Raw genomic sequence first — 21,583 nt, forward strand, 5'->3', positions numbered from 1 at the left:
TTTTCAACAAGTTATGACTATCTCTGCTTTATAGGTATGAAATGATCCAATTGGTGGATCAAGTGGGAATCTTTATATATATCAGATGGCTATTACGTGGTTAACCAATATCCTTTTTCGCATATGGCATCCGCTAAAGAGCTTAGAAAGTATAGTATCCTGAAAGGTAGTTACTTTCCTTTAAAAAGAATGTGTGGAATATTTAAAGTTGTTTGATTGCCAAGATCTACAAATTCATTGTTATATCCACTTGCATTGTAAAACATTTAGGGCTTTATGTATTCAATAAATTATTAAAAGATATTCTACGAATGATTTATTTCACAATTTCCCCCGCCCACTCACAGATAGTCACCCCCGAGTACTTAATCTGACTCACAAGCTACATATGTTAGTATTGACCATTTGGCGACGATAACTCAGTTTCGAAGTTATCAGGTGAAACTGTCGGCTTCAACTGATGATAGCACATAGATTCCTGGGTGCACAAGGCTTTGCCTGGCGTTGGCAACTAATTTTTTGTTTTCGCCAGCTGAATTTTCAGTCCGAAAACTTCCGTTGACAATCTAATGCAGCCAAAACAGGCCGATGATATCATTCCGGGAACATTGGGATTAAACGCAAAAGTACAAACATGTGCCAAAGGGAAATGAAGATAATGTTCGAAAAAAGATATCATGCCGAAATTTTACCTCACACCTTTTTACCACTAGGCTCGACCGACCGCCTTAAGTCGAACCCCCTAAGCCCTTAATATGGGTAAATATTTGCCAATTTATCTGATATCTTTAAATAGATATCAATTCGAACTGCTTATAAAAACTGAATGGGTGGAAAGTGGGCCAGTTACTTCAATCGCAATGGCAGACCAACACTTGATAGTGGCCAAAATCGTGGCCATTGTGGTGCTCCTGCTGGTGACCCTGATCTTCTGTTTTATTCCTTATATCCTCGATCGCTTTTACAAGTGGACAAAGCGACCCGAGAACAATGCCCGGGAATTCAAGGTGGTGCTGTGTCTCCTGAACTTTGGCGGTGGTGTGCTAATAGCCACCACTTTTATTCACATGCTGCCGGAGGTGGTGGAGGTGGTGAATGCTCTCCAGGATTGCCGGATGCTGGCCTCCACTCCCTTCGGCCTTCCGGAGGTCCTCCTCTGTACCGGCTTCTATCTGATGTACTGCATCGAGGAAATTATGCATTTCTTGGTCCGTCGACGACAGCAAAGGAGGAAAAGAGAGGTAGCTGTGGATGTGGTGACCATTAAGGAGGCGGGCGAGGAGGTGGTAGTCCAAACTGGAGAAGAAGAAACCCCCAAGGAGCCCAACTGGCTGCGTGGCCTGGGAATAATCGTGGCCCTCTCCCTGCACGAACTCTTTGGCGGAATGGCCATTGGTCTGGAGATGAGTGTGAGCACGGTGTGGTTCATGACCGGCGCCATTGCAGTCCACAAACTGGTGCTGGCCTTCTGCATCGGCATGGAGATCATGATGGCACACACTCGATGGCTGCTGGCCGTCGTTTACCTCCTGGTCTTCTCGGTTGTAACCCCCATTGGCGTGGGCATCGGAATTGCTGTCAGCGAATCCGCCGAGGCTAATCAACCGAGCACTGTTTCGGGAATTCTTCAGGGCCTCGCCTGCGGTACTCTGATCTACGTGGTCTTCTTTGAAATCGTGGCCAAAAACCATGCCGGCTTACGGGTCCTACTCTCGTCTGTCGTAGGATTTGTCCTGATGTTTGGTCTCCAGATAGCAAGTGAGTGCTTTTGTATGCCATCTTAGTTCTTAGCCAATAACTTTTCCTTTTATTTTAGTTGGAGAAGCCAGGGGCAAAAGCCATTTCACATGTCCTTAGCGGATATTCGAATATCTATAAGTTTAGTCATTACTTTTAACCACCGAGTGCCAATGAAAATATAGAAAAATAAATATTAAAAACAAGAGAGAACGCTATAATCGAGTGCCTCGACTATTAGATACCCGTTACTCAGCTAAACAACTTAATAGAAATATGCCTCCTTTTTTGTTTTTCGAAGCTGGAATTAGCTCCCGTTTTTTACCCAGGGAACTCCACGTGGAGGCCTTCTAAAACTTTCAATTCTGCCTAGCACATCTTCCGTCTCTCTCTAGCGCAGGTGAATGCACTTGTGAAAAACGAATACGAGCAAAAAGAGACAAAATGCGCGCCCTTTTCAAATAATTTAAAATTTGCAATAACATATTGTGAATTAGTGTGACCACAGAAAAAAAGGACAAAAAGTTCAAATTAACCATCTGAATAGATGGCGCTATTGTATATTGAATTGAGCCATCTACCCCAAGATATTGGTACTACTGGCCATGAAAGGCGGAAATGTAGGCGCTAGACAGGTTTAAGCGTTAAATGGGTTTTGCGGGCGTTAGAGTGGGCGTGGCAAACTTTTACTTGGCCAATCGATATGTATTGACGAAACAAATACATATCAGTTACTATTTTCATAATAGCTTCAAAACTGTGGGCGATAGAGAGGGCTAGTGGGCGTTAGAGGGGGCGTGGCACCTTTTTGAAATAAACTTGCGCTGCGTAGGAACTCCCAGAATCTGCATGCAAAATGCCAATCTTCTAGCTTTTATAGTTTCCGAGATCTCAGCGTTCATACGGACAGACGGACAGACAGACAGACGGACAGACGGACAGACGGACATGGCTAGATCGACTCGGCTAGTGATCCTGATCAAGAATATATATACTTTATGGGGTCGGAAACGCTTCCTTCTACCTGTTACATACTTTTGCACGAATACAATATACCCTTTTACTCTACGAGTAACGGGTATAAAAATCGACTTTAAAATGGGTTAAGTATACATATTTTATTAAGTAGAAAACAGCGATGGATCGGAAGATTTAGGCAAATTCGAGAGCTAATTTATCTTTGAGATATAAAAAATTCTATATTTTTTCCCCCCAATTAATTTACAACATATTTTTTGCTAAGTGTATCAATCAAAATAAAAATAGCCCGATTTAGGCAATACTTCCGAAGTTCCCTTCAATCGGCAAATACGCAAAGAACCTTATAGAAATGGTTCGGTTATCGGGGAAAGCCACCTGTCCATGGGACATCGAGTGAGATAACAATTCGCTGGGGCGACGGTGGCCCGTTGTCTGCCCGTGAATCCGCGTATCAATCAGCGATCAGATTTCAATCACTTCCCGCTGATATATGACTGCCGATATAAAACATTGGTCTGCTCGCGAATTCCAGCCAGCTCAGTCGAAGTTCGCAACTCGGGAGGTAAAGATGAGCGGTGCGGTGAAAATGTCGAAGGACCAAGCGCAGATCGACGTGGATCACCATGCGCTGCTGGTGGCCAAAATAGTCGCCATGGTGGTGCTCGTGGTGATCACCGTGCTCTGCGGCAGTCTGCCCTACATCCTGGACAGATGCTTCGGTTGGACCAAGCAGAGTCCCGAGGAGACCCGCTCGTCGGCGGTGGTGCGTTGCCTGCTCTTCTTTGGCGGCGGTGTGCTCATCTGCACCACCTTCCTGCACATGCTGCCCGAGGTGATCGAGGTGGTGGAAGCTCTCCAGCAGTGCGGTTTCCTGGCCCCCACGCCCTTTGCCCTGCCGGAAATGCTCCTCTGCACGGGCTTCTTCCTGATGTACGCCCTGGACGAGCTGATGACCAATGTGGTGCGTCGCCACCAGCGGAAGCTCAGTCGCAAGGAGTCGGTGGCCAGTCTGGCCTTCGAAAGGGGACGCAGCATCCGGCACAGTGTTCTGTTCAAGCCTCAACCGAAAGAGGTATCGGAACCGGAACCGGAAGTGAAGGAGTTGGAGCACGAACCCGAGGCGCCGAGGGATCACCACGGCCACTCGCACATGCCCGTGCCCTCCGGCGAAGGATCCTCGGCCCGTGGTCTGGGAATTATCCTGGCCCTCTCCCTCCACGAACTATTCGAGGGCATGGCCATTGGACTGGAGGGCACTGTGAGCACCGTGTGGTTCATGTTCGGAGCTGTGGCCGCCCACAAACTGGTGCTGGCCTTCTGCGTCGGCATGGAGCTGCTGGTGGCTCGAACCCGCAGCTCGCTGGCTATTTTGTACCTGGTGACCTTCTCCATTGTCACGCCCATCGGCATCGGCGTGGGTCTGGGCATCAGCCAGCAGGTGGCCGCGGGTCAGCCCAGCCTGCCCTCCGGAGTGCTCCAGGGCATCGCCTGCGGAACGCTGCTCTATGTGGTCTTCTTCGAGATCCTCACTGAGAGCCACGCCGGCTGGAGAGCCCTTGTGGCCGCCGTGGCAGGATTCGCTCTGATGTTTGGCCTGCAAATACTTTGTAAGTGATAACTATTTTACAACTGGTTAAAGAGGATATTAATTTAAGTTCTTCTTATTTTTTTTGCAGCTGACGAAGCTGAGGGCGATGACAGCCTCACTTGTTCCTAGAAACTCTACCACCACTTCAGTATTATAAAGTTTAACTTTTAAATAAAAATATAACAATATAATATAATATATTAAATAATCCAACTTGATATCACCATTTGTAGGGCGCTTGTCGTTAATATTTTCATTTTTTAAATTTCCCACTTCAATTTAAAATTCCCGCCAGTTTTTGAAGTTGCCGCCAGGAATTAAAATGGCAGAGCCAAATTTAAATAATTACGGTTTTTACAACACTGAAAAGACGTGTTCGATAAATCCTTTTTGAGCAACTCTGGTCCCACACTTTTTCGATAAACAGGCCTGGCTGCCTGATGCATTTCGATTATTCGGTCTTTCCGTTTTGAACCTTGGCCGTGTGAAGATCGTTCTCTTCTGAGCGTATTTTATTTAAACCCAGAGATCTACCCAAACCAAATCGTGGAAAATATCAGACATCCTCAGCCTTTTATAAGGTTTTCTTTTACCAGTGGGTTCCTGTTGATTAAAGGAAGTAAGTTTTACTATTATTTCGTGGAAAAACCCCACTTATAAAGTAGTGCGTTTTATAGGAAGATTCTTGGAAGTCGAGTTTACTCCTTCACGTGGCTGACGGCCCCGGGGAAATTTTCCTCCCAGATTTTCATCTGCATCTTGGAAAATTGAAGTCGAGTTTACTCCTTCACGTGGCTTACGGCCCAGGAAAATTTTCCTCCCAGATTTTCATCTGCATCTTGGAAAATTGAAGTTGAGTTTACTCCTTCTACCACCAACGCCACAGGATTGTCAAGATTTTCATCAGCTCTCCACATTCATCATAGAGCATCAAACAGAAGTCTAATCAAGAAAGTGAACAAATCTAATCAAGAAAACTGTGAAAATTTCAACCAGCGTTGCCACCTAGCGTCCACGCTGAAAATTCTTGTGAATTCTGGTCCAAACAATTCCGTACAAATTCATGCACGTCAGTGCCAACAACATGGTGCACCCTGTGTCTCACATACCTACATAGTGCAGCCCTCTGCTGAAAGTGCGCAAGTGGGCAGGCCCAAGCCTGCAACACCCACTTTGTGATCCAGTCTAGTTTTACCAACACAATTTAAATTTAAATCAGTTAAATTCTTATCAACTAAATTCCTATTCGTAATTTAAATTACATTTCTTTATCGCTAAATTAATTAAAACATAAATATCAAATAAGCAGTTAACGTAAATTACCTTAAATCCTAGTGTAATCAAAGAATTCGTTATGCAGTAAGCAAATCTCGTCATAAGAGCAAGTGTTTAAGCCCCTTTTCCCTAATTTATCTTTACATTCAGTCAATTGAAATGCAGTTTTCAAATTTATAAACATAATTACAGCCAATAATGCAACATATTGAAAGCGCTTTCAACGTTGGATATTTTGGGTAAGTGATCGGCTCCGGTCGTAATGCTACATTTTTGATTGACTGTATACTATAATATCCCAATGATTTTGATATTTTAAAACAAATTCCCCCATGACTAAAATACTTGCTCAGTGAATTCAATTACAATTAATTATTTTTTTTAAATCAATTTTTAATTTAAATTAAATTTTCTTGCTTGGTTTAAATATACTCATTTAATATGAGCTTAGCATAAACTTTATATGATCCCCAACTTTGTAACTTTAATGATCACCTTTGTTAGTATTACTTTTCTTGTATTAAACCTATTATAAACATGAATTGCTAAATTTTTTTCTAATGGAAGCTTGCAGCGATGATAATGATTAGGAGTTAGGCGTGTGTCGAAGGGATCACCAACCTGTGTCAGGTTATGCGGCTGTGGTGATCATGGTAGGGTGGGCAATGTCAGCGGCAAATAACATCTTCGCTGCTGACACCGACACACACACATCAGCTGCTGCCATTCCATCTAGGCAGCACCCTTCTTTTCAGGTATTCCCTCCCTCTTTACCCCAATCTTAGTTCTGTCCCCCTACAATTAACCTCAAAGTCAGTTCGCACGCGAATTTAAATAGGATGTTTTATATACATATGCGAGCAAGTAGCACTGTGGATCAAATTGGAAACTCACTCCCTTTACCGACGAAACAAGAGCCGGAACCAGCGCGTGCCCCACTTGAAGCTACACCCACCATCTTTCGTTGCTGTTAGAATCATTCGTGATATGCTACAGTATTATATTATATATAATAATCTTATTTTGGCGCCCAACGTGGGGCTAAACCGGCATAGCCCGATTACAAATATTTTGTAAAGGTAGTCATTTCCATCTGACTAGGTTTCTATTTCTGACTTTGGAGTTTTTATTGTTTTTCATTTTCCCTTTTTTTAGTTTAGCTGTTTAGTTCCGTGTATACAATAATTTATTTATTGCCTAGACTAGCAGTTGAACATAATTTTTTTGTTGGAGTATCTGGATGTGTTATAATTAATTTTATGACTCCGAAATCTTACTTAAAAATCATCGTGTGCAGGCAAATTGTGATTAGGAAGCGTTGTTTATTGGTTTTTACGTGGATTTAATTGCTACGGCCATCCCGTCTACTGACACTTATTTAGCTTGCATACCCTACAGGTTTATTTTATTGTGATCGTGAGTGGCAGAAAGTTGAACTGTTGCCGTTTGCCTTTTTGGCTTTGGCTGTGCTTCGTGTCCATTAAAATAAATTTTTTTTCCTTTCGTTTGAGGATTTTAAAATTTTCATCGACGTTGCGATCGTGAGTTTCAGGAAGATGTTGTCTTTTGCCTTCTTCGGCTGAACTTCGTGTCCGCGTATGATTGCTTAATTTACTCAACAATCTATACCTTGAAGGCGACATTCGAAGAGTTACACCTGCCGATCATCGGATTATGATCGAATTCCCTAACCTTTTCTTTTCTACTTTTCAAATCCCTTGTAATACCTGGCTGATGTTTGACTCTAAACTATCTGAATTGCTTGCATGGCTTCCAAACTTTTATGATTGATTACCTTTTTTATATCCACATTTTTATTAAATTTCTTCCATTTATAATACTTAATAATTTTTATTTTAATAGGCTTAAATAATTTGTCTATAATTACATTTAGAATTTCGGTGTTGAAATGCCAGTACCGCGCACTGACGATATTCATTGTCACTGTTGCTCTGATATTATTCAGTCGGAGTCTGAACTTTATATAACAAATTGTGGACACAGTTTCCATCAAAAGTGTCTAAACAAACCAGGAAGGACATTGTGCCCTGTGTGCAAAGAGGCCCTGACTCACTTGACTGGTATTCCATCCGATAGTTCTGGTGCATCTACGTCAAAAGGAGTAGGTAAAACCCCCGTTCCCCCCATATCGGTTTTGACCCGATCACAAACCAAGCGACTGGAGGATACAAGTCTAAACATGGTAAATCCTGGGGATAACACAGCTCCACTGCCGCAGGCAGAGCAACAAAGCATGGCTGATTCCATTAAGAAAGCTATAGCGGAAGCGATGGCTGCAGCCATGTCAGAGCAGTCAGTCATTTTAGCTAGGTCTATGAAAGATCAAACTGATAAGCTAACACAAGCTATCACAACAGGGCTTAACATCAATTCGAACAGTCCACAACATTCTGTACAGTTGCAGAATAATTTTGATAATTCTGGACTACCACTTGACAATAATTCCGTAGGTCGCGAGTCTGGTGGTTCCGAAAATGGTCAGAGAGACATCTCCAATTAGGATCCACTCCTGATTGCCCAATCATTCGTAAACCAGACTTGACTAACATACCGGATGTACCTTTTAATAACCACTATGATACCTCTGACACCATTTTCTTCCCAAAATCGTCGAAACATTAAATTTTCGCTACATTTATCTTCTCCAAGCGCTGATCACCCTTTGTTGATTTCATCCCCAAAGTGTGATTTTGGTGGGGGGGTATTTGTAGGGCGCTTGTCGTTAATATTTTCATTTTTTAAATTTCCCACTTCAATTTAAAATTCCCGCCAGTTTTTGAAGTTGCCGCCAGGAATTAAAATGGCAGAGCCAAATTTAAATAATTACGGTTTTTACAACACTGAAAAGACGTGTTCGATAAATCCTTTTTGAGCAACTCTGGTTCCACACTTTTTCGATAAACAGGCCTGGCTGCCTGATGCATTTCGATTATTCGGTCTTTCCGTTTTGAACCTTGGCCGTGTGAAGATCGTTCTCTCCTGAGCGTATTTTATTTAAACCCAGAGATCTACCCAAACCAAATCGTGGAAAATATCAGACATCCTCAGCCTTTTATAAGGTTTTCTTTTACCAGTGGGTTCCTGTTGATTAAAGGAAGTAAGTTTTACTATTATTTCGTGGAAAAACCCCACTTATAAAGTAGTGCGTTTTATAGGAAAATTCTTGGAAGTCGAGTTTACTCCTTCACGTGGCTGACGGCCCCGGGGAAATTTTCCTCCCAGATTTTCATCTGCATCTTGGAAAATTGAAGTCGAGTTTACTCCTTCACGTGGCTTACGGCCCAGGAAAATTTTCCTCCCAGATTTTCATCTGCATCTTGGAAAATTGAAGTTGAGTTTACTCCTTCTACCACCAACGCCACAGGATTGTCAAGATTTTCATCAGCTCTCCACATTCATCATAGAGCATCAAACAGAAGTCTAATCAAGAAAGTGAACAAATCTAATCAAGAAAACTGTGAAAATTTCAACCAGCGTTGCCACCTAGCGTCCACGCTGAAAATTCTTGTGAATTCTGGTCCAAACAATTCCGTACAAATTCATGCACGTCAGTGCCAACAACATAGTGCACCCTGTGTCTCACATACCTACATAGTGCAGCCCTCTGCTGAAAGTGCGCAAGTGGGCAGGCCCAAGCCTGCAACACCCACTTTGTGATCCAGTCTAGTTTTACCAACACAATTTAAATTTAAATCAGTTAAATTCTTATCAACTAAATTCCTATTCGTAATTTAAATTACATTTCTTTATCGCTAAATTAATTAAAACATAAATATCAAATAAGCAGTTAACGTAAATTACCTTAAATCCTAGTGTAATCAAAGAATTCGTTATGCAGTAAGCAAATCTCGTCATAAGAGCAAGTGTTTAAGCCCCTTTTCCCTAATTTATCTTTACATTCAGTCAATTGAAATGCAGTTTTCAAATTTATAAACAAAATTACAGCCAATAATGCAACATATTGAAAGCGCTTTCAACGTTGGATATTTTGGGTAAGTGATCGGCTCCGGTCGTAATGCTACATTTTTGATTGACTGTATACTATAATATCCCAATGATTTTGATATTTTAAAACAAATTCCCCCATGACTAAAATACTTGCTCAGTGAATTCAATTACAATTAATTATTTTTTTTAAATCAATTTTTAATTTAAATTAAATTTTCTTGCTTGGTTTAAATATACTCATTTAATATGAGCTTAGCATAAACTTTATATGATCCCCAACTTTGTAACTTTAATGATCACCTTTGTTAGTATTACTTTTCTTGTATTAAACCTATTATAAACATGAATTGCTAAATTTTTTTCTAATGGAAGCTTGCAGCGATGATAATGATTAGGAGTTAGGCGTGTGTCGAAGGGATCACCAACCTGTGTCAGGTTATGCGGCTGTGGTGATCATGGTAGGGTGGGCAATGTCAGCGGCAAATAACATCTTCGCTGCTGACACCGACACACACACATCAGCTGCTGCCATTCCATCTAGGCAGCACCCTTCTTTTCAGGTATTCCCTCCCTCTTTACCCCAATCTTAGTTCTGTCCCCCTACAATTAACCTCAAAGTCAGTTCGCACGCGAATTTAAATAGGATGTTTTATATACATATGCGAGCAAGTAGCACTGTGGATCAAATTGGAAACTCACTCCCTTTACCGACGAAACAAGAGCCGGAACCAGCGCGTGCCCCACTTGAAGCTACACCCACCATCTTTCGTTGCTGTTAGAATCATTCGTGATATGCTACACATTAAATTGTAACGGCAAAGCAGTTAAGTTCACATTAACATTCTAGGTAAATTTAACATTTGTTTCGCAAGCAGTAGCAGTCTTTGCCGTTAACAGCACCCATTAACATTTTATCGTGAGGTTGCAGAAAGTATCGATATATCTATATCGTATGAATTTAAATTTAAAAATTTGCTTACAAGAATAGCTCTCAATCACCTTTAATGGAAAATTGCATTATGTAAATGCCTGAAACAGAAATCTTTCGAAATGAAAGTCTTGTATTTATAAATTTTTCGATACACTTTATCGAAATTTCCACCCTCTGCCGACGGGTTGTTAACAGCCGCTGTTACGGCAACGGTCAGATGATGTTCCCATTGGAGTGCGGACGGTCGTGCAGTTTTTGTGTGGTGGACGATTCGATTTTTCTGAATTTTTAAGGGCTCCGTTAGCCGAGATTGCCTTATTTTTTTGCTCTCGTCAGAACGCGTTAAGTAATCAATTAAAAACCCGCTATTGGGTGCATCGAGAGCTTTTCACCGTTTCCTGCGTGCATCTGGAGCATTACGTCCGCGATTTCCGCCTTCGAGCGACTGTGCTTTTGTTTATACGACCTCCGGTACGGTCGCCCCACATTTTCTGGTGAACTTGTGCCGTTGAACGGTGTTGTCATTGCCCCGCCTCCCCCGCCAAAAAAAATCGAAACTCCCGCACAGTGGGCGGTAACGCAGGGCGAAGTCTATAGATAATAACTTTCCACAAAAAAACCCGATGTTTAAGCAGTTATAAAAACCAACACACACGATACAGTGTTATTGGCATTTAGTCATTTTGTGACGGCAAAATAATAATTTATATTCAGAGGCCAGCTGATTCGGGCGAGTGCATCCCACTGTGCAAGGGCGGCAGAAATTCATAAAACAACGGCTAACAAAATCGACGAAGAGAAATACATAAAGGAAATAAAAGAGAAATTTGGTTTATTTAAAGACTTGCCTGCACAACAACTACAATCACTTTATTGTTCAGCTTATAATGTAAATGTAATTCTGCAATGACAAAGGACCAAGATCCAGCTATGGTTGTAATTTAGCCCAGGAACCACGAACTCAACAAAATCAGCAAAAATAATCCGGTAAGAGACGAACAAACAAAAAGTTGTTTAATATTTTCAAGTGATACGTTGACCCTGTTTAAATTTTGTGAAACAGTATTTCTGTATATACAACGCCGAGCGCAAATGCGTAATTCCCACTCAAAAGTCTCTTCTCATTTATCATAAAATATTATTTGTTTTGGACTTTATCTTTAGCTCTGATGAGTTAACAATTTCTGATATATTTTGTTTTTCACAACCTGCGTCGATGATCGAGTGGGGTACTATTTATAGGTCCGCAGTTTTGGACTCGTTTTGGCACGACCGTTGAATGTATATTTACAGTGAACGTTGAAGAAATACTTAAGTCATTTATTGTTTTGTTTAAACCGAAAGTGATTGCCTCTTATGCAGTTGGCATTAAGTATTGTATGGTTGTGACTCAACAGAGGCAGATAAGACCAACAAAGCGGGTGTGCTTTTTATGGGAATGTTATCTCCATATTTGTTTAGTAAGTAGGGTATTCACCAGCCCTGATCAATGTATTAATGAGAAATAGATAGCCCATTTGTGCCCACTGTACAAAAAAAGCTTTACTAAAGAAATAGGAAACCCGTTGTTTCTATTCAATCAAGGCTTCTCTGGAAAGATAAATCCAAAGAGTTTGGGCTCTGACTTACCTCAACGCCTCACTCATCCACACTTGCTCCATTTACATAAGCCATGGGATTGGGTGGAAGTGGGAGTGGGAGGAGGGGTGGCTTTGAAGGACGAAGGCGAGATGAGATGCTGGTTAACCGCACAGTTTCGGCCATTTTCGCTTGTCACACACGCGCCGCCATTTTGCTGCTCCCAGTCATTTAGCTTTTATTGCCTTTGTCTTCGGCACCATCATCATCCATCCATCCATCCCTACCAATGCCCCACTATTCAAAATCCTGTGGTATGAGTTGCACGCAGCTTTAAAAGCACCCAAAGAAAGTCTTACTGACATTTTTAACTTGATTTATCGGGAATGCTACAGAAAATTCTAGACATTTTTACTATTTTTGAAAAATAAAATGTAACTACATAATTGCCTAATAGTGGAAATCCAGTGATCGTAAGATGCTCTTAACTACAAATTATATTATTATGATGTCATTAAATAACGATTTACGTTTTTTTCTCTGTGTGGCTTAAGATATCAGATATAGTGCCTTGACTTACATTCATACTCGAATATATGCAGACGCTTTTTTGGCTTCGATTTTCGGTTCTTTTTGTCGTTCTGCAAATTTGATTTACTGTAATCGAAAACCATTCTCTTGGCTGTCGTCCTTGAGCTAGCGATTTTCTGATTTTTATGCATTTCGAAGTCGTAATGTGTCTAGATATTTTGGCTTAGAAGCCATTGACCCTCAAACAGCTCAAACAGTTTGAAAACGGCAGTGCAGAGGATGGGGAAAAAGCCGAAAACAACTGTCTGTAGCAACTGATAAAACCGGTAAGACCTTTGTGCATTTATTATTATTATTTTGCTTTGAGGTTTATCCGTTCTGCCGGATAATGTGTGTCAGCAGTGAGCGGTGAGGAATCCAACAGCTGATTGCCAATGCGTGTGAGACAAAATCGAAATGAAGCCTCAGAACCGGTTTATACAATTCATATGTCGCCCCAGCGATTTGTATCACAACTGTGTTAATAATGCTAATTGCTCTAAAGACGCTTCATTAGTTCCACTGGACTCACATTAGTTCGCAATGACTTAATTAAATATCCAAATTGCTCGGACTGCAAATGTTTTAAGTGTTTGCTGATTTTCCAGACCCTACGTTGTACTCATTTGCATACTATTTGAAATACTGCCAAACCAAGTTTTTTTTTCAAGCAATTGAGTTAAACTTTTCCCACTGCAAAGTCTTATGAACAAACAAAATACTTGCTAATTAATTTTAGCGTCTTATTTTTATTGTCTTGGTTTATCTTATCTGCCTTTTGATCTGGTGACAAACTCAAATACTGCACCAACCGCTTTTAGAGATTGTTTTAATGTCTGTTTGACATTTAAAGTGTATAAAATGGTAATAGGCCAAAGCAACAAAGTTGCACTTGATTTATTATATCGCCTTACTGATTGCTCACCCACATGCATATTTATACCATTTCCGATTGTTTATCATGTGACCTTCGAATGAGTTCAACATGCAAATATAGCATTCATCTTGGCTGGCTAATCCTTGACTGAGGACTTGGGTTTTGGCACGCCAATTCAATTTTTTTGTAGTTCGCAGCAGAAATGGAAAATATTTTGATTACTAATGTACTTAAAATACAACATTTAATATAAATTTATACAAATGATATTATACATATTTTTGATTAACTTATGAAGAGGTGAATGTACTTCACAAAGATTTTTATTTTAATTGTAAACTCACTCGAAACTTAGATTTAAAATCCATCCTGGACATTATCTGCATTTGAGGGTATTTAATAATCGTTCTTTTTTTTTGTGTTGCATGAAATATGAAATTCTTTGGATTATGAACACAAAAAACTGAAGACATGCGACGGAATCTAATGATGTCAACTGGTAAATTTCCATTGCGTCAAAAGAACGCAAACAGGCAGAAGCAAAGAAGTGTTTAGTGGTGGGAAATGCGTCGGGGCACTTGGAAATTAAAAACTCCCGATGCACAAACAGTGGGCTAGAGGGAGAAAGAGACAGGGACTGAGGAGTGAGGGAGAGCCAAGAAGGGAAAGGCAGGGAAATCGCTGTTCAGTCAGTCCAATTTCGAACTCGAGGGGAGCAACAACTGACGAGAGTGCAGGAAGTGCCAGGCCAACAGCAAGTTATTTCTACACAGAGTTGCGCTAAATTGATTGTTTGGACTAGTCACTGACGATTTGTTTATTGGACTCGGAGTCCAGCGGAGCCGAGGTATCGAGTAAACAGTTGACAAAGGAACGGTTTTATCGCCACCAGATACACTTGCGCGTAAGTGGAGCAATTAGGAGCATTCAAAGTACATTTTCCCCCAGCTGTCACATGATCAGCGAAAACAAAACTTGGAAAAAGCACATAAACAAAGCCCAAAGACTGCGTGACGCGCTGCTTAATTTCTGTTGGCAAATTTGTCGCAAAGCGTTTTGTTCGTAATTACATCATATGCTCCTCCGACGACGACCTTGTCACCCCCTTAACCGCCCCATTCTGGGAAAAATGACCTTGGATGGGTAGGCTTATCCGGAACTTTTTAAATTGACGGTGCATAAATCCATTAAAGATTCTCCAATTACAGATACAATATCGGAATATCTGATTAATGGTCGGTTAATTAATGAAATCAGTTGGGATGATTTATTAATTCTAAATCGATTATGAATAATTCACAGGTTTAATTTTGAGTGCTGTGCTTAAATTCATGTGAATGCATTCCAACTTTCAGTCAACGGGTTTATTACTTTGTTAAATTTTGCACTTTCATTTGCATATTGCATTTCACATTCAACCTTTTGGGCTTCGCGTTGGAAGCCCGTGTCGAGAGCAGAAATTAGAAAATGAAAAACACCCCAGCCTTGAAGTTGTTTACACGCATAGCCAAATGTCCGCCTTTTTTGCCGATTTGCCCTTTTTAAAAGGCTGCAGCCACAACATAAAAAACCACGGAAAGAGTGGCAAAACAAAGCCCTTTGTCTTGGTCCGTTTTTTTGTGTATTTTTCTAAGTTCCCATTCAATCACAAGGGGAGAATTGCGTTTTAGATTTGTCCCAGTGAACCAGATGAAATTAGTTCAGGTAATTTTCTTAGAATTATTCCTTCTTAAACCGTTCAAGAGGGCATTATAACTTTAATCCGAAATTAACAAGTCAGTTAAGCAAACATATTTATAACTATCGTTTGTTTTCAGAAAGATAGGTAAAATCAATTAATATAAAATAAATCAAAAAGTTTTAGATAATTCTGTGCCAAAGTTTATATTGCCTCTTCATGCTGTTATATACAAATCAATTACAAATTAGCTAAGAAAACCTTATAGTTGATAATAAACAGAAACTTAAGACATCCAATTATTGACCTCTACATGAAATTTTACCTTACATTACTTATAAAGATGACAAATATTGGCAGTAATCTCATCTTGCATATCCTTCGGTAGCACAATTAGGAGCACACAACCCTGAACAAGAAAATACAAAAATCCTAGAGCATGGAAAAAAATCAATATAGGGAATTTTTCTTGTGTTTGTTCAACCGCAAAGTTTGTCAAGTTGAAGGCGAAAATCATGGTAATCCTTTAAAAATATATTTGTACATATATATGTACCATGTGTACCCCGTAGTGGGAAAGTGCAGCCGCCATTTTCATTTTTTATGGACCCCATAACTTTTTGAGAGCTGACATTGCTGTCGCTGCAGTTTATTGTTGCCATTTGTTGTCCTCCGTCCGCGTCCTGTAAAAGGTAAATATAAAACATGAAAGGACGCCGAAAGTGTGTGCCAGTCCACAGCGACACCTGTCTGTGTTTGTACCCACCTGCACTTGTTAAATGTATCCAGTGGCCTCCTTTGCTATTTTTGCGGTGGCTTTTTCGTCAAGCTTTCAAGTGACGGCTTCAGCCAAGTCCCATTTTAGTTTATAAGTTATTTACAAGCGCTAATAAAAAAATCCAAAAACCGAGGTTATTTAAGCAGTTGGATTTTCCAAATGTTTTATTTATTTAAAAATTGTTTTTCACTTGTTTGGAAAAATGATTTAACAAATTTTTCTTAAATACTGCCTCAATAAAAAATCTAAAAGTTCTCCGCAAATACTTGAGAAATAAATTGAGCATGAAATCACATACATAATAGGACGTAAGTGAATCTCCCTTGAATCCGTGGGAAAATAATCCCCCTGACACCGCCCAACAAAACGTCTAAACCGCAAATCAATTAACAACTGCCACCAGTTGTTTTCTATCCAGAATGGCTCTTAGCCGAACCCACTATCAATTACAGAGCTCAATTGAACTGAAGGCGAAACCAACATCAGATGTTAGCAAGCTGAGCACACATTACAAAGCATCTTATCGAACGATTTTCTTTGGTGTGAACTTTGGCGTCAAAGATTATTTAAGTTGTAAACTTTTCGCTGTCGGGGCTAAGATCTCGGGGTGGAATTCCCTCAGCTGCCATAAAAGTGCAGGATTCGAAGGACAATGGCTGCCAGTGGGGAATATTTGTTATTGGTGCTCCTCCATCTTAGACAAACCATTCGCAAAACAAACTTCGTCCGGTTGACACACTAATGGGCAATTCTGAAAGCGATTGAGAAAAGCAAACTCAATTCGATTCAAGGTGACTAGCTTGTCCTTGCCGCCATCACATGGTTCAATCAATTTGCTTAACTCTTTCAATTAAAACGTAAAGGCAGACGGTGAAATTGCATTAGGTCTTCAGTTTACTTCAAGGTATTCCCTTTGTATAATCAAAACAAGCAATTAAGGAAATGTATTTAGCTTGAGCTCGACAACCCGAGTTTTATATCTCGGCTCCAGACAATGCGCACATTCCTACGGTTTTCCCAGGTAAACGTACATTTTAGAGCTGGCCATATAGTAATCAGACCAATGGCCCAAATTCAATAGCCTAGGTCAGCGTCAAACAGAACCCCCGTGTTAAATATGGTTGCTATAAAACTTATCGCCAAACTCGTAGAACCCACAAAATAATTGCCTCACAATTTAGCTGCTTTGAAGAACGACGCAGAAAGTTTTTTTTCGACTTATCAACATAATTAAAATAGGCAATTTTAGCCAAGTTATGTGCCTGGTAATTACTCGTTATCCTCGAATTATGTCAAGCAGCTGATAAAATGCAAAAGCAGATTGGTCTAGATCTGATTGGATTCGGCAGGCCAAAGTTTTAATGCCAAATAATTTTAATGATACAGATTAAATTTCTAAAAATGCTAGCAAAAAATGTGGCTTAAGTAATCGTTGTCGAATAATTAATACTTATTATTAACTATAATCAATGTGTCACAGATTTAACATTTTTGAACGAAGTGTAAGGTTTTTCCATTTCTTTTAAATTTGCATTAAATGAAGAATAATTTATAAAATCGATTTTGACTTGAATTTTTTACACTTGACAGTTCCCAGCTGTTTCATAGAAAAATAATATTTATTAGCAGATCAAGGTTGTGGACGTCTGGTGTGATTTTATAGCACTGTCGTTGTAACTAGAATAGCAATTACCCACAATCACATGATTGGTATACAAGCGCTACAAAGCGCATACATTCGCCGGTCTATATAAAAGCATATAAATACATATATGTCAGGCTCCGAATCAAAATCTGACCACCACTGCCAAAAAAAAGAGACCGAGAAGACCGCATCACAAAAGGTTGGCATGTTGACAGACGCCGACGCGTGTGCCATTACATACCGACGCCCCACTCGGCGAGTATCTCGGCGTGTATTTGTAACTGCACAAACGCACAGATATAGAAAAATACTATATTCACGACGCTCTTTGATAAGAAATTTATTAGATTAAGGCAAACGATAGCCGCCGCTACGCTTTGCTCTGTTTTATTCCGCCGGCAGGGCAGCGGCGTGAGTGGGTTTAGGTTTAGTCGGTCTTTCGCCGAGCTGCGGGTCTGTTGTTCTTCAATCTTCAATCCGACCCCTGAGTCCCAGTCCGAATCCGAATCCGTATTAAAATCCGAGTGCGAAACGTGTGGACTTTACAGAGATGTTGGCGGCTGCCCCTTGAGCACCACAACTCTCGGCTTTCTTTGTGTTTTTCGGCCGCTATTGTTGTGTAAATACGGACTAAACAAAATGTGGACTTTAGGTTTCAAGCACGATTTGCTCTACAAAGTAAAAGTGCTACGGCAAACGCGAGTGCATTCCAAAAGTGTAGCATACAAAAGGGCGCAGCAGATAGCACTGAACTAGTTTGCAACGAGTTCAATGAAAAATGTAATGTCAAGAAAAAAATATTTTTATTTAATTTTAAAATTTAAAAAGGATTTGTTTCTACCGAGAAAGAAAGCTTATAAATACACCATAATCGAAAGTCGCCTGTTCGCAACAATGTCAACTTCAACTACAATCTTTTGGTTCGAAGGCTAGACATTAGCTTATCGCCTCAAAACGAATAAAACCATTTTCTGCCAATTATATTGTAAAGATAAGCCAGCCAGCACTTTCGGCCTGAGAGCCGCTATCACCTTTTCACATTTATATACCAACTATAGATCGTGTACTCTCACAAGTACATGTAATCGTGATCCGAATTTGATTTTTGATAAGAGACAATTTCGTTGTCTAGCTAAAGTCGGAAACCAGACGGTCGCGTTTTTAGAACTGAAAATCTCGGCAAATAAAGCATGCCGCTCCTTGTTTACTCGACTTCTCTGTTCGGTTCAGCCTGCAATATACGAGCGTTTTAATCACCTCGCCTATCGAACGTTGAACTTGGCCATTCGCAGGCACATTCTGTATTTACTCAATATACTTAGTAGCTTCCTTGATGATTAGAGTACAAAATTTCCCATTGGTTGGGAAAAAGTAAAGCTATATTTAATATTTTGGTTAAGAAATGGATTTTAGATCTTGACATAAATGTTCAGAAGGAATATGCTCAATATTTACCCGAATAACATCCATATATTGTGGCCCAAATTTATTTTGCCATGTGTAGAGGGCAGACATTTTCGCAACTCACCTTCATGCAATAATCATTTGGCTCATTCATTAGTTATAAAAACGAAGGCGCTCAGTATTGCAGAAATACAAATGCTAAGGCGCAAAACGTGTTTTCCATTTTTAAACGACAAAAAAAAACCTTTGATTAATATTTCCATTCAAAACTTGTCACAGCAGCTAGGGCTGATAAAGATTTAAATAAAAGTATAGCCGGTTTAGGGCGCTTTAATTAGGCAGACGTTATATTTTTGAAAAATGTAAAAAGTTTAGTTTTAAAAACCTTAAAAAACATTTAGTTTTATTTATTAGATTGAAATAAAACGATATGGTGACTTCACTAAAAATAAAAATACATACACCAATTCAGTATTGTTGGTCAATTGAGTAGATTAAGTTGATATGCGGCCATTGCTTTTGTGGGAATTTCGTGGAGAGCTCGGAGCCCATTTATTGCTCCCATTGAATATATTAATAGATTTAAGCTCGGCCCCTTGGTCGTATTTAAGTCATTTATCAGAGGAATCTCAACTAACCGTTGTCCCCACTCTTTCCGCCTCCCTTGCAGCATTTGCACCGAAGACAGCAGCTAATCGAGGACGCAGATCATAAATCATTATCAGGCGCCAGCGAGCAAAGGAGGCGATTCGCAAACAGCGATTGAGTTGCACCGCCAGAGACGAATTAATCATACGCCGCGTTGGTCGCCCCGCCGTGGATACATAGGATATACATAGGATATACAATGTCTGCCCATCCGCCTCCGCACCACGCCCCGCGCACTTGACACGGGGAGCGGCAGAATATCCCGGAGCCGCGGCAACACCTCCTTGTGTTTTGTGTTTAATTTGTATTCGTTATTTTTTGTGTTCGGTCGCGAATCGAAAAGTGTTTGATTTCCGTGAAAACAAAGTACCGCATGTGGCTGCCAGGGCAAAATCCGCTTACCGGCAGCACAAACTGCTACAACTGCAACTGCAACTGCCCCGCGATCGCTCAATATATTCTCCGTTGGCCTGTGATAAACCCCTTAGCGTTCTTAATGAATGACATTCGGTCCAAGTCATTCTATCGTGCAGGCAAAGCAACATCTGCAACATCTGCATTTTGCAGCAGCAGTGCTAAATCGTTCGACAAGAGCCAGAACAACAATCCCCGTACTTACAACAACAGCGGCAAGTCGAACAAGGTGTTCCTGCACTACATACCCCGCGATCCGCGCCTAAGAATTTTCCACAAGACCGCCACCCTGAATAAACACTCGAATCGCACCCTCAGCGAGCTAAACATAACTGAAGATCTGTGCAATTATGGTGAATTGATTGGCGGCAGTGCTGAGACAGTGAAACAAGTGCTAGTGAAATCTTAAGAATCAGAATAAGCAGATCATCGTTTTGAATCGTTCGTTTTTCGGTCGAGCTGTTGTCGTGCGGAAAGAGCATTGTTTGGATAACGAAAGGGTAAGATAAATAATAGTTTAGGGGATAATAGAATTATAAGATTCAAAGAAAAGCTTTCTGAATACCACCGTTCCTATCACTTCGCACTTAGTTGCTGTGTTTTAGGTGAAAAATCTTTAGATAACATTCTCAGCCACGTTTCTGAACGCCTTAATTTGTACCTAAAAAAATGTGAAATTCGTATAATTGGTAGTATCGATATGGAGGATATATATATACCTATAGGTAAATTGCAATTTAAATAGTTAAAGATCGAACAAATGTTCAAGGATCAGTGGCAGATCCAGAACAAATATTTTGTAGCACATTCCTTGAATACCACATATCCCCCCGTGGATCCGCGCATGTACAGGTATATATACGTCCGATCGTTAATGAATTTTGCCCTATACAGCCTATATGGCAGTCTATAATTAACCACAGACAGCCTTTTCGAAAGCAAAACAATCCGCGAACACAGAATTGGTTTGAAAATACACATTATATATTCATTTTCGGATATAATTATTGGGAGACATCAGCTGCCGTCGTCGCATTCGTGTGACGCACTTTGTTTTGGGACCGATGTAAGAGGAAAGCCACTAGGTTCTCTCGACAATCCTCTCCTGAGGTCAAGTTGAAGGCGCTCTGAAAACCAAACGAACGAAATGCCAAATGACCAAACAGTTTCTGCGCGGATTTTTAAACGAAATGGTTTTGAGGCAAATGTTGTTGTAGTCGCGCCGATTGCTCATCTAGATATAGAAACATATTTTTTACGAGGTAGATAAAGCCATGTTACTGGGGCAAAAGTTTGGAGCAACTTTTCCAATTAATCATTTAAAAGTTTCCCAGGCTCAAATGCACATTTTCTATCTATTTTCAGCTACGCACTGCAGTTGACCAAGAGGAGAGAAAAGGGGAAATATTTATCATCTAGCGCCTACTTAAGAAAATTAATGCTGAAATCTAATGCAAATTGTGTTCACTTCCAATAATCGCTTGGACAAGAAAGTGCAAATTTTACAAAC

At 40.3% G+C, this 21,583-nt stretch overlaps 3 protein-coding genes across 4 annotated transcripts; all 3 read left to right on the top strand.

Annotated features, from left to right (window-relative positions):
* Positions 1 to 860: 860 nt before the first annotated feature.
* Zip42C.2 (Zinc/iron regulated transporter-related protein 42C.2) lies at positions 861 to 1,857 on the top strand. The gene is made up of 2 exons (XM_017148321.2): positions 861 to 1,758; positions 1,817 to 1,857. The coding sequence occupies exons 1-2, from the start codon at positions 861 to 863 to the stop codon at positions 1,855 to 1,857; spliced, it is 939 nt and encodes a 312-aa protein (XP_017003810.2).
* A 1,334-nt stretch (positions 1,858 to 3,191) lies between these two features.
* Zip42C.1 (Zinc/iron regulated transporter-related protein 42C.1) lies at positions 3,192 to 4,435 on the top strand. The gene is made up of 2 exons (XM_017148320.3): positions 3,192 to 4,325; positions 4,395 to 4,435. Exons 1-2 carry the CDS (start codon positions 3,209 to 3,211, stop codon positions 4,433 to 4,435), a joined length of 1,158 nt encoding a protein of 385 aa, XP_017003809.3. The 5' UTR covers positions 3,192 to 3,208.
* A 6,291-nt stretch (positions 4,436 to 10,726) lies between these two features.
* Positions 10,727 to 21,579, top strand: LOC108066266 (uncharacterized). Of its 2 annotated transcripts, none has more exons than XM_044393382.2 (3): positions 10,727 to 11,468; positions 19,682 to 20,573; positions 21,439 to 21,579. In XM_044393382.2, the coding sequence occupies exon 2, from the start codon at positions 20,033 to 20,035 to the stop codon at positions 20,480 to 20,482; it is 450 nt and encodes a 149-aa protein (XP_044249317.1). In that variant the 5' UTR covers positions 10,727 to 11,468; positions 19,682 to 20,032; the 3' UTR covers positions 20,483 to 20,573; positions 21,439 to 21,579. The 2 variants fall into 2 exon arrangements, with proteins under 2 accessions (XP_044249317.1, XP_070069696.1); XM_070213595.1 differs by lacking the exon at positions 10,727 to 11,468 and adding an exon at positions 18,160 to 18,387.
* The last annotated feature ends 4 nt before the right edge of the window (positions 21,580 to 21,583 follow it).

The sequence above is a fragment of the Drosophila takahashii genome, chromosome 2R, assembly GCF_030179915.1.
Source record: "Drosophila takahashii strain IR98-3 E-12201 chromosome 2R, DtakHiC1v2, whole genome shotgun sequence".
Lineage (NCBI taxonomy): Eukaryota > Metazoa > Arthropoda > Insecta > Diptera > Drosophilidae > Drosophila > Drosophila takahashii.